Source organism: Gymnoscopelus microlampas, assembly GCF_963454915.1.
Source record: "Gymnoscopelus microlampas genome assembly, chromosome: 10".
NCBI lineage: Eukaryota > Metazoa > Chordata > Actinopteri > Myctophiformes > Myctophidae > Gymnoscopelus > Gymnoscopelus microlampas.
The window spans coordinates 33,261,434-33,274,769 of record NC_139947.1 but is presented as its reverse complement, the minus strand read 5'-3'; the positions used below and the strand labels follow the sequence as shown (position 1 = coordinate 33,274,769).

General features: G+C 42.8%; 1 protein-coding gene across 6 annotated transcripts in view; it reads left to right on the top strand.

Annotated features, from left to right (window-relative positions):
* rerea (arginine-glutamic acid dipeptide (RE) repeats a) overlaps positions 1–13,336 on the top strand; it is a 174,532-nt gene that overhangs the window by 142,276 nt on the left and 18,920 nt on the right. For all 6 annotated transcript variants that reach the window (XM_084070209.1, XM_084070210.1, XM_084070211.1 and 3 more), the window contains 2 exons: positions 816–914; positions 10,213–10,293. In XM_084070209.1, coding sequence (XP_083926335.1) covers positions 816–914; positions 10,213–10,293 — 180 coding nt within the window. The remainder of the gene's footprint in view (positions 1–815; positions 915–10,212; positions 10,294–13,336) is intronic.

Here is a 13,336-nt window from a genome sequence, read left to right as displayed (position 1 = left end):
TACTGGATTGTATGTTTAGAATACAATACAGGGATTCCAGTGGAAGGTTAGCTCTACAGTGAAAGGCTACTATAAGGGGGCACCTAAGCTACATGTATAGCCACATTTTAGTCTAATAAACCAGGCCTCTGAAGCTTAATACATGAGGCATTAATGAATGGTTTCCCCCCCACATTGTAAGCACCTTAAAGCCCAAAAAGGAATCGAGCTAAAGAAAAAAGCAATTGGAATCATCATAAACAGGACATTTATATTCAGACTCTATAAAATGGAGAATTAACATCACTGGCAGGTCATTGTCTCTCGACCTTCTTCGCCATTTGCAATTCCAATGAGCAATGCTTGTTTATTCCTAGAGCGAGAGCCCTCTCCCCTGCCTGTTTTCACCCAGTTGAATGCGACATGGGGTTTATAGCTGCACAGCGATTTCCTTTTGTCACCGTGTTGTTTATAGCCATGGTGTTCCCTCTGGCACTTGGTTTTAGGTAGAGATTGACATACATAAAAAGACATACATTGAGCTGAAAATATGTAGCTTTTGTTGTACGACACAGTCATGCAATGAAGTATAAATTAGCCTTTAGTCTAATGAGATATTTTTCATTGTTCAATTGGATGCAAAATTGACTTGGTTGCGTTACAAGCTCAGAACAGTAAGACACATCTTTAGCACCACACAGTAAAGATGCAGCGATAAATGTGCCACTCTGTCAATAAGTAGTTATTATTATTATTATTAAATACACTTGTATAATGAAACAATGCAACGATTCCAGTTTGTAACGATATGCTTCTGATTTTGTGATGCTCCTCAGCTTCACGAGAGCAGCTATGACGCAGGCAAGGCCCTACAGCGCCTGGTGAAGAAGCCGGTACCCAAACTCATAGAGAAGTGCTGGTCTGAGGACGAAGTGGTAAGAGACTTGTCTTTTAATTGGAAACGTGTGGTGACGTGTACTGCCAGGTGTATATTCGCTATGTCCACACAGCGGCCTTTTTGCTTTTATATCATGCTCAGTGGGTGGGTGGGGATTCCCACCCCCTGAGTAAGAGCAAAGTGGCTTCTGTGTGAATATGGTCAATTACCTATGATTCAAAGACCATGCCGATAATTTAGAAAGGACACCAACAGGAATTCTTTGTATTTTTGACCCCTTTGATGTCTTTATCACCAGTGTTGGCTTATTGCTTATACGCCTCTAATTATGTATTATATTATGGTTGGGGTATTTTATATTTACTTATTTCTGTGCTGATTTTGTGTTATTTGGTTTGGCTGGATTTGAGTTGCACTTGGGTCTACTCGCAGTGCTTAGGATTGTGCTTCACCCCGTCCAGGCATTGCAGTTACATAGCTTTTTTTCTTGACTGCCAGGCCTGGGTTTGTGTCTTTAGAGGGAGCTGTTGCTTTAGACAGTTAATCCAGTGCCGTTGGACTGGGCTCGTAGGACATCAGTGAAAACACTCGGCAGCTTGCAGCCCCTCCAAGGCTTAAGAGCAGCTGCATCCTGTTTATCACCCGCAGAATAAATCTTTACGGCGAAAGACTGGAGAGGGAAAAGATTGAGTGCCGGGTAATGTTGGCCTCCATTTGAATTTAGATTTGAATTTCACCACAGCTGTTGGAAGGGCTCGAATCAGAAAATGGCAGCCCCTTCTCTTCCTGATCAAGCGCCACGTAGAGAACCAGTAGGAGAAAAATGAGTGCTGAATATCACCGTGTCAGAATGATGGAGAGCCGTGGCTGCAGCCTTGATACTGCATATGACACACTATACTGTGTGTGTACACTCACCCGTGTTTAAAGATAAGCACACTCACAGGACGTGAATGTAAATTAGTGATTTGTTCAGTGCTAGATCTTAGAACACGCAGCTGTGCTTCACTATTCATCTTCCCATGTTGTTTATCCTCAATTTGTAAGAGCCAGACTCGGTTTCTTTCTTTGTTTCTTTGTCCACACTTTGATATCGTACAGTCATTCTGAATCTTCTGTTGTGGTGCAGACAAGCAACGAGTCCATCAGCTAAGATCAAATGGAGTCGAGTGACTGTATTTGTCCTGTAATTGAACACGATATGCCGGTTTTGAATAAAGCCAAGGCCCATGGCCACAGCAAATCGCAACAAATTAAGTCAGCCATCCGTTTGTGGATGTGGACTAGTTGCGAGTTCCTTCGTATGTATGCATGCTCCCTGACCGGCGGTGACGGGGAGGTCTTGATGCTGGCTCTGTACACATTAAGACCACAGCAGGCTACTTGTCATGACACCACTGTAGTAGCTCAACAGTATCGGCTGTAAATAACGTGGTTTTCAGTGTAATGGTTACACTGGGTATTTCATATTTTAGAAGAGTTAATTACCCAGAGTGAATGACTCTGGAATACATGTAATATCCTGAGTATCACTGAAGCCAATGACTGAAACAAGGGAAACCTAGTAAAATGTACTATAAAAAAACTTTTCAAAGCCAATATACAGTTTAGCTTATTATTATAATTTATTTTAATCAATTAGTCTGTAGTTTATGAGTGGTTTGTGGCAACAAGCGGCTGCAACTACCACTACTGTGCCCATGCTGCCCACACAGCCTGTTGAAGCAGCCTGGCTCTGGACAGTCAAGGACAAGTCTCTGAACGATCTGATCACTAGTTGCGCCTTTTCAGCCCTGCAGCCTTGAGGGACAGGTGTGAATGTAGACCCCGTCCTTGACACGCACACACAGAGACATGGGGCCCTACTGCTCCTCATTTATTTTTTCACCCCTCCATCCCCTCTCTTCTCGTCCCCTCCAGGACCAGCCTCATTATTCCTCCCCACCCTACCAAGCCCATTCTTCCTGTAGGAGATGTGAATAAAAGTGACAGTGGGGGCTGATGAAATGACAGAATCAGCCTGTCTGCAGGGTCAGTTGTCAGCCCCCCCCTCATCACCCTGTTGACTTATAATGCACCCCCCCCCCTTCTTCACTCATTCAGTCTCTCTCTCTCCCTCTCTCTCTCTCTGCCTGCTGCAGCTGCTGCTTACATGGCACATAAGCCATCCCCCCACCCCTCTCTATTCTCTGGCACTCTGGTAATAGGCCCATACATTCTGTCCACAATCATCTCCACTGAAAGATAAGAGCATGGCAGTGATCGTTATAAATCATAGTATTAATACCAGGGAGATGGTGACAACACCGCAGAGCAACTGCAGTGTCACCAGCACTGGAAAAGTATTTCACTCCAGCAGGATTTGTGACAGCAAAGTGCTTCAGTCACGTTGCTGAACGCTGGTCATTAATATACCAAACCCAACAACTCTGCCCGGGCACTATTCCAATCACTATGATACAGTGTACTTTATATCATTATCACTGTTCTGAAATTTACCATATTCACACAGTGGCCATTTTTCTCTTACATCTTCCTTGGTGATAAGAAACCCCACCCCCCCCCAACTATGACCTATGAGCAAAATGGTGGTCATATGAGTATGAACAGTGATTTGTAAACAACTATGGGGGGGTTGGGCTTTAGCGACGACCACAGCTCTGGCTCTTTCTGTGTGTGAAGTGTGAAGTTGGTCGGATAAGCAGTTGTCAAACCGTTATGTGGCACGGTCGGTTTCATTCAAAGTCTATGCAGAGATGCGAATACAAGCAAATTTGCACCGGTTGCTGCCAAATTCCATATGACGTTAGCAATGTGATGTCAAAGATTCTGACATCATATTGAATGACGGTCATTGTCCGCGAATGATGTGTACTGACTGCACTAGTAGCCACAATGCTGCAACACTACATGGTGTTTCCATCAAATCAACTGATTGTGTGAAATGTAACCATAATGATATGAAATCCAGGGATCACATCACACCACACCAGTCCTCTGGGACCTCCACTGGCTCCCAGTCGAGCACAGAATAGTTTTCAAAATACTTATCGGCACCTACAAGGCCCTCAACAACCAGGCTCCCCGCTACCTCTCTGAACTCCTCCAATGCCACGCCCCCTCCCGCTCCCTCAGGTCTGCTGATGCCAACCTCCTGGACATCCCCAGGACAAAGAAACGAACCTGGCCGCCCCTCCCTCTAGAATTCACTCCCAGCTCACATCAAAGATGCCCCTCGCCACGTTTAAAACCACACTCAAAACCCACCTTTTCAGACTTGCATTCCCTTCCTAATCCCCCTTTTTTTTACCTTTACTTCTATAGCTAGTTAACATTAAACCTTAAACTAGTTGTTCCTAACACATTGCCTGCCAAAGATGTTTTAAAACGTCTTTTCAAATACAACACTTGCCTGCTCCTTTTACCTGCCACATGACATTTTAAAACTTAATTTCCAAGTACCTAATAGAGTTTGTTTTTGTTGCTGTTTTGTAAAGCAACTTTGAGTACTCAGAAAAGCACTATATAAATTGTACGTATCATTATTATTATTATTATTATTATTATTATTATTATTGTTATTATTATTATTAGTAATAGTAGTAGTAGTAGTAGTAGTAGTAGTAGTAGTATTACTAGTCCATAGTGTTGTGCGAACCCAAACTTTATGCAGACGTTCGGCTCTATATGCGTAGTTTAACTTTTGGAGAGGAGCGCTGCTCATTTGATCCTGCTAGCTGTGTCTCACAAGCCGGTCATTTACCACCTGATGTTGAGGAGTCGTTACCACAGCCATGAGAAGTCAATGTTTACCGTTGTTTAAGCTAAGCTATTTGTGCTAATAACACAACGTTCAATTGAAGGTTGAGCGTGTCTGCGTGCGAGCGCTATGGGCATGATATCCAAATTGCCCCTCTGGTCATTAAACGCTTTCTGTGGACACGGCAAGTCTGTCTGTGCTGCCTTTGTGTGTGGGTTTGTGTGTGTATGTGTTTTGGTGTGTACTGTAGCCCCATAGGTCCACCCACTGGCTACAGGTCCTATAGCCTGTGGGGACGAGTAATCAACTTGTAATTTTAAGCAGGTTTAAACATTGAAGCGCATGCTGTTAGTAATGTTTACTAAATTGCCACTTTATGAGGCACTTTGAGTGCCACTGACTGTAGGTACTAGGTAATGAAAGTTTTAGTTCCATTTTAGGCTGCATTTTAGACTGCTGGCACTGTCTAGACTAGTTGAGGTTTTTTTATTAAAATGTATGAGCACTTGCCTATTTGTGGCACACAGTAACAGTTTGTAGATCTTTAAAGGGATACAATTCTTTTTCACTGCATTATCTGAAGGAAGGGAGGGATGAGAGACAGTAGTAGGCTAGATATATTAACCTTACATTATGTTCTCTCAAAATGTGTCATGAAATAAATTGTGGTTACAGCCCTTTTAAAAAAAAATCTAAATTACATTATGTACCGTAGTTTGCCCTGGCGGTGATCAAAGAGTTGCCCAGTTGTTAATTGACATACTGTACATTTGCAACGTTTGTTTTTGTGGATCTGCATATTTTTCAGTGTTATAATTGAAAAACTATGGCATTCTCTGAGTACTGCATATAACGCATAAGATAGCTTTGTTGTGATTTTAACTTTAGACTGTATTTGAAAATGTTATCTCTTATATTACCATAGATAAAATATGGTAATTATTATTATATTAAATCTGCTATATTAACCACCTTTGAAAAATACTTTTGTTGACACCAGGGGACATACTGTATTCTCTTGCACAGTCAATAATACACAGAATTCCCCCTTCACCTGAAGTCACTGTCGAAACAGCTCATAAATAAAGCGTTGCTAATAATGCATTGGCCAACAGGAGGTGCCATATAAACAATCAGCAGCCTGCAGCAGCAGTGCTCTGTGTTGCCATGTGAGAGAGAGGCTGATCTATCACCGCTGTCAGGCGGGGGGTCTGTTCCTCAGCCGGGCCGCACTGTGCCGTGTCTTATCTCTGCCTGTGTCTTCGGCTGATGGATGGCTGGAGCAGGCCTCCGACAGTGTGGAGAGAGAGGAGGAGAGAGCATTGGCCTCCCAGTGGTAGAAGTGGTGGAACACAGGCCTACAGACCTGAGACATACTGCCCACCCAAAACAGCAGTCTGGTGATCATACTCCACTGTGCCACCCCACCCGCCGCCTCGTAGCCCAGTGTCTCCTGCTGGAACCCGTTGACTATTTTAAAGTTACTGTAGATGTTTTAGCTTTGTGTCCTTTGTCCATAGAGGAAGCTATTCGCTCTTGGCTGCAACCCGAGTTTACTGTTGATAGTGTATTTTATCACCATCACGGTCCGGTGCCAGCAATGCTTTTTAGGCTGTTTGGTAACAAAATAGCAGGCAGGATGGGCGTGTGTGTTGGAATTTCCTGTCACCTTTGTGTCAACATAACCCAGTGGAAATATAGCAGGTTTAAGACCTGCCGACCAAAGATTGACAGAACATCCTCATCTTGCATTGTTGTGGCAATTTGAGTGTAGAATAAAAAACACCGTCCCTATTGTGTTGGATAAGTGTTTCGGCCCCTTAAAATGTTTTGCTATCAAAAAGATGTTTAAAGAACCCATTCCAAGTTGTTGAGCCCAGTTAAACAAAGACATTGTTGTCTTCAGTATGAATGTTGTCACTGCAAAGAGGATGTAGAGTGTCTCTTGTACGTGTCAATGTAGTCTTTTTCCACTCCGTGTCCAAGCATGTTGTCATTTCCTCCCTATGTGCCACAGCCAATCTCATTACAAGCTGATATTTCATATCAGACAGAAGTGTTTTTTCACCCATTGGGTTTGTATATCTGACTGATTGTCCCCAGGCCCTCGGGGTTAGTACACAGCAGGCTCGAAAAGGTCAGCTTTTAGCAGTCAGCAAGTCAAGTATAATGACTCGATATTGAGTGAAAGTGGCTTTGTTTGCTGTTGGATGGTGAAAGGGGTCTGACCGTCTGAATGTTGTATGTGCGATTGTGCGTCAGTGTTTTTCCTTTTTTGTTTAGTTTTTTGTATGAAATGACATTTAGAAGGAATTATGTTCGCGGTGTGAGCCGAGCCCTGTCTTATCATAATGATACCATCTTTGTGCACATGCCCGCACGGTCTTAACCAGTTTTACAACTTTTAACAATCGACTCCCAAGCAGGAAGTGCGCACACATAACAATGACCTTTTGAGCCATTTGCTCTCACTCTCCTCCTCCCTTTATGTTTCTGCACTCCAGTCTTACAATGGTTCACTGTTAGGCGCTGAAGGGGGAGAAACAGGGGAAACTCAGGGAAGAGAGCCAGCTCTCTGGAACACTCTCCGACAGAGAGAAGCCTGTTGTTTCTGCACAGCGGCTGGCCATTTGGTAGCGCTTCCACCCTGCCTTCTCTCCTCTCCTCCCTCCCTCCCTGCTCCCCCTCCCTCCCTTTTTCGCTTGCTCTGGCTCTGTCGGCCCCTCCTCCACTGTTGGCGTTGCCTAGCAACGGAGAGCTGGAGCAATCGGAGCAGGGGCAGAGCGATTCAGGGAGCAGATTGGCGGATGATTTATTAGCTGGGCTGGAGAGCAGTGAGCCCAGGCAGCTGAAATGGAGCCTTAAACTGGAGCCGACATGTAGAAAGGAGGGGACAGAGTCTGCCTGCGAGTGAAAGAAAACGAGAGACGGGCGGTAGGGGGGTTACAGCTCCTCAGCGCAGACGGATGGACAGGCTGTGTAAATAGTACAGTAGGGGGAACATAATTAAGGTGACATAATTAGAGCAGAGACACGGGCTGCTGTGACAGATCTAATTGAGTTTTGTCTCTGCAGAACCACAGCCCTGGTTCCAGGTAATGAAGCACTCTCACCTTACGGCTGCTAAATAGGCGTTAAGCACACGATGGAAATATAAGGCATACTCATCCAAAAGGCATTCACTCTATTTCAGTATATCACACACACACGCACATACACATAATATACTTTGTGTGTATATACCGTGTAAAATATATATATATATATATATATATATATATATATATATATATATATATATATATATATATATATATATATATATATATATATATATATATATATATATATATATATATATATATAAAAAATGTGTTTGTGTGTGTATTATTATTTTTTTCGCCCATCTAGCAAGCGTTTATTACATCATCTCAAAGAGTGTCTGCTTGTTATATAGAGCCGTGGGAGTGTTTGATTGACACTGCTATGGTAGTCTGCTCTTAACCCCTGGAGTGTGGTGGAGATGGGGTCGCATGCCCAGAGTGCTTGTGTTGAAGACGGCTCCATCTACTGGCTAATCAACCACTATACCTCCAGCCTGATAATGCAAATGAGCTCCTCACTACTGTCACTGATAGCATGGCCTCTTTATTTAGCTGTCAGTGAACACAACTGTTTCCATCTGGCTTGTGATTAAGCCACTGGCTGTTTAGTCTCCCAAGGGTTGGGGTTTATCTGTAGTTTGTCATTAACAATGGAGATGTGGTGGTGTTTTTATTGTTTTAAAAAAAATACAAAATAAATCTGGATATTGTATTTCTTTGCAAAAAGGAGATAAATACAACAATTCACTTCTCTTTTGTGTACACCTATCTGTTTCTTCGGCCCGTAATTGTTCTTGTTTATACGCGGTTGCTTTTCACAGCTGCCTGTGTGCTGTTACTTCTGTAAAATTGCCCTTCTTTCCCCACCAAAGCTGAGTATGTAAACAATCTGTGGTTACATAACGTGTACTGTACATGGCATGGAAAACGCGCTCCTCTTAAACACAGCACAGCTCCATGTCTGGTTTTGGCGCTCACTTGTCTCCGTTCACCATGTCCAAGACCTCTCTTCACACAAATCGTATCAGTCTGCCTCCCCTCTCGTCCCTCGCAGCAAGCTGAGTTTGTGCCTCTATTCTTGTGTGCTCACTCTAAGCCCTGGATGCATTACAAAAAAAGAAATCCTATAGTTTTACTCATTAAAAAGAAATACCCAGCTTGGTTGTAGTTTTAAGAAAAAGCTGGTATTAGATTTGACTGTGTGTTGGTGGGCAGAGACATGAAGCCTTCTGGGGCAGTGTTAGAAGCTCTAGAAAAGACTGAAACCAGAGCTCTACCCAGCGCCAGCATGCAGCACTCGACTCCGCTCCAGGTTTTCCAGCCCGCCGTGAACCAGAGGCTCTCTAGCAGAAAGATCACATGTAAAGCCTTCCCCTTTGTAGTGGAAGAGCAGAGAGTGACAAGCTATTTCTTGCTTGTAAAAAAGCGATGTACGGTCGGAGACGTTGTGGATTTGCCCCCTAATTTTCCCCCTTTTACCTGTGGCTGGAACGTAGAGATTTGTGCCGTGCACCCCCCTGAGGACTTTTCGCTGCCTTTTGCTGGAGTTACTTTGGTGGAAACGGTTGGCTGAAATCACTGAGGAACGGGGCTCGCCTCTGGAACAAGAAAGTAAATCTGTTGGTTGTCTGCTTCGGTGGTTATGAATGTTTTCAGCCTCCTTTTTATGGCTCGCAGTGTGTGTGTTGCTCTTTAAAGGAGAAAAAATGCATTTAGGTTATTCAGCTTTGTGGAATCTATGCTCTTATTTATTCATTTTTGTATTAGTTTTTGTGTTCTGTGTAGTTTTCAGATCAGATTGATTCACAGTATGTTATGAAGTAGCAGTTTCTGCCATCATAATATCTGTTGGTGTCCTCAAGACTCACTCTTGTCGGGACATATTTTTAGATATTAGCCGTTGACATATTTTCTATAAATATCCAAAACTCAAATGAGTGGGTTTTTAATATATGAATATATGATTGTAGAATTTTACAGAAGAAAACTGAGTTGATTTTTTTTTGTGTGCACGCAGTTAGCCATGTTTTGGCTTGCGTTTGAACTCTAAAGTTTAGGTTTTGACTTTGAACTTTTGACTTGTGTGATTAACGGTACACACAGCCACTCTACTGTATATTTATATTTTATTTATTTAAGAAGAATCAGAGTTGTCTGACGGCTCTTTTCTCCCCACATGAAAGAACGAGTGTAATCTCAGTCTCTCCCTGCCTTACTTGTCATTTCCTTTCTCATTTTTTGCCCTGACATGGTTGTGTGTGTGTACGCTCCAGAGTTTTAAACGGGAGGATATAGAGGTTTCGAGATTCACAACAAACCTCTCCGACCACAGATTTAACGAAAGGAAAACAATGTTTTTGTCGTGGTGCTGGTCTGCAACTTTCTGTGGTTGCATTTTAGCTGACTTCACAGATCCTATCTGATTTTTCTCTCTCTCTTCTTCTCTTTTTCCCCTCTGTGAAAAATTACAGAAGCGCTTCATTAAAGGTCTGCGACAGTTCGGCAAGAACTTCTTCAGGATCCGGAAAGAGTTGTTACCTAACAAAGAGACTGTAAGTTAATATTTATATATTTTTATTCTTGTTCTTATTTTGTTTAAGTTTTGATAATTAAATTCACTGTGTAAAGAAAGAGAGGCCCGTGTGTTGAGATATCACTGGTAACTCATGGAAAGGGTTCCACAGTAAAGAGTATTTTGATGTGACATGTTGAGCGTTTTGAACCTGGGGCCTTATTGACGATCATTACGTGCAGACTGCCAGCCTCTGTACTGTAGTATTATCAGATTTACCCCGAGGGTCTCTAAACACTTGTTATACTGTACCTGCGATGCCAAAAGGCCAGAATGTACTTTGCAGCCAGCCATTGAACCCTTACAAGTTCACATGTTGAACATTAATTAGCACCTCTAGTTCACAACTGGAAAACAAGTTGTGGAAATGTGGTGTGTGAATCACAACTTTGCCAGCATAACTCATGTGTTGTGAAAAGTAGCATGCCTTGTTTTTACACTTGAATATTCATTAGTTGTATTTAAAAAAAAAAATAAATAAGGGGAACTTAAAGTTTAAAACTACCTAAGGACCTAACACTGATTAACTAGTAAATAGTTTAAGCAACATTTACTATAGATTGTAGAACTAGTCTACAATTGATTCTGTGAATTATTTTTTCCCTTTTTGTATTTTTGCTAGCTTTTAGGGAAAATGCAACTTGAAAGAGCCGACCACTTTTAAAAGAAGACTTGAAAAATTCTGAGCTCATGAAAAAGTATTCAATTTACTGCTTTGCCTGCAAATAAAACATGGAATTATAGTTAGAAGTTTAGTGGCAAATTTAGGTATGGCTGTGCTTTATTATTATTTTAACATTCTTGGATGGGTCTGAGAGTTGCGCCATAAAGTGTCAACATATTTCCCACCGTACCCCAGTCATTTTAATGTATTTCCTGGCTGCAGCAACACGTGGATTGATGACAGTCTTTAAGTAGTGATGGGTAAAATGAACCTCACAAATCAATAGAGCCATTCTACTGATTTCTTTTGATGTGACACGTTGGTAGTTTAAAGGTTTTGCCAATCACTGATATGCCTCCAATTGAGGGAGACAAGGCGCGTTAATATCTGTCACGCTCAAAGGAACTCTTGTAATTGTTTTGTTTATGTTCCTTGGCAGGGGGATGTTCCTCTGTCAAAGTACCCCCTCCATCTCGTGTGTGTCAGAGAGAAGGTTTCGTGTGATAATGTGTTAATCATCATCAAACTGTGTGACCTGTTACATGGCACAAATGGGTTGAATCCAAACCTAACAATGATTAACCCAGAACAGAACCGTTTGCCCCGTCATATTATATGTGATCAGTGTGACGAAAACAAAACATGACCGCCATATGGGCATTGTGTTGTTACTCTCCGGTATTGACTTCAAGCCTTGTATTTACCTTTCTATCTCCTGGAGCAACAGAAAGCATGTCCTAATTGTTCAATAAGTGTTTTGATATATCACTTGGTTATATAGGGTACTGGTAGAAGTGCCTGGTTGCAAAGTCGACTGTGCCTTTTCCCTCAGCAGGTAAATAATTTATGTGTTTTATTTTTGTTTTTCACTGGAGCAGCAGACCTTGCTGTCTGACTGCTCCTACTGGAAGTGTGTGGAAATAGTGTTGACACAGACATCAAAGGAAAATCAAAGGTGTTTGTCACACTTTTTACCCGTTTCATTTCCCTGTCCTCAGTGAGCCTGAGATATGTCAGCCTTGCTTTTCAAACATCCCCACCTGTCATGTAATATTTTTACTCAAGAGCTCTTAGTGTTGCCGCCATTATATATATGTGTGTAAGAGAGAGGGAAAAGAAACCTTTTTTATTATTCTTCAAAACCAATTTGAACCTCTTGAATAAGAGATTAAAGTGTACGAATACAGTTTCCTCACAGAGGTTCCCTCAATTATTTTTACTGGTTTTGAAATATATGACCAGTCGAGCTGATTGGCTATAAAGGAGGTATTAATGCAATTCAACCTGGAGGGGGAGTTCGCTTGGCAGGAGAGGTAATAGACCTCCTCCAGGATCTAGCCCTGCCACCACCACAGAGCAGGGAAAGATTAATTTTCCCCCTACAAATGGAAAATAAACTGCCCTTTAAACGTAAGAAAAGAGGAGAAAATGACTGCAAGTGCAAGGGGAGGATAGCAGCGACCAGAGGAGAAGGATAAGGGGGGGGGGTAGCTCGATATAGACACTGAAAAGCCAGGGTTGTCGCACGGCAGAAAGAAGGGAAAAAAATCCCCTTCTTTGCTTATGATTGAACTTGCTTTTGTGTTGTAAGGCTGATCTGAGCTAGTGCAAGTCAATACCCCGAGGAAAGCGCCATTTATTTTCCTAACGGCAGTCTACCCGCTCACTCCCACACTCCGTCTCCGGAGCATGTCGTATAACAATCTCTCAAGATTTGGTCGGACTGGGGAAATGGCAGAGCTTCTCCCCTCCTATCTCTCGGCGCAGACATATATTCCTACAATTCCACTCTCATGCCAAGCCATCCGAGAAGAAGTGCCCGGGAGCCTAGACCGAACCGCGGTGCTGAGCCCAAGTACAGTCCACAAAGCCCTTGGGCTGATAGCCAGGGTTTCAGAAGACCACTACAGTGTATCTGACTCTCACTGTTCCTCCCGCTAGCCCCCATTAGCTGGGCTGCTCCTGAAAGCGCCAGCGCGGCTCGAACCGGCAGTGCCAAGGGTAAGCACCCAGCGCTGTGTAAACACACTAGGCCTGACTAGCGTTCAGGAATGCTTTATATAAAGTCACATAAAGGCCCACAGGGGGAAGTGGGTGTGTCCTCTGACCGTCTGTAACTGGCTGCACTGCCACCATTTCCTTCACTCCTGTAAGGACGTCATGGAACATGAGCTGGCTGCTCCCAGTGTTCAAACAAGTAAATATGCTGAAATGGCAGATCACAGATAACTTTCCCTGATATTTCCACTGGAAAGGTTTTTGTGAAATTGTGGTTTCAGAGGATATCAATGGACTGGCCCTCGTAGCTAAACAGAAGTACATTAACTATAGCTCTCTCTGCCATGCAGTTGATGAGAGA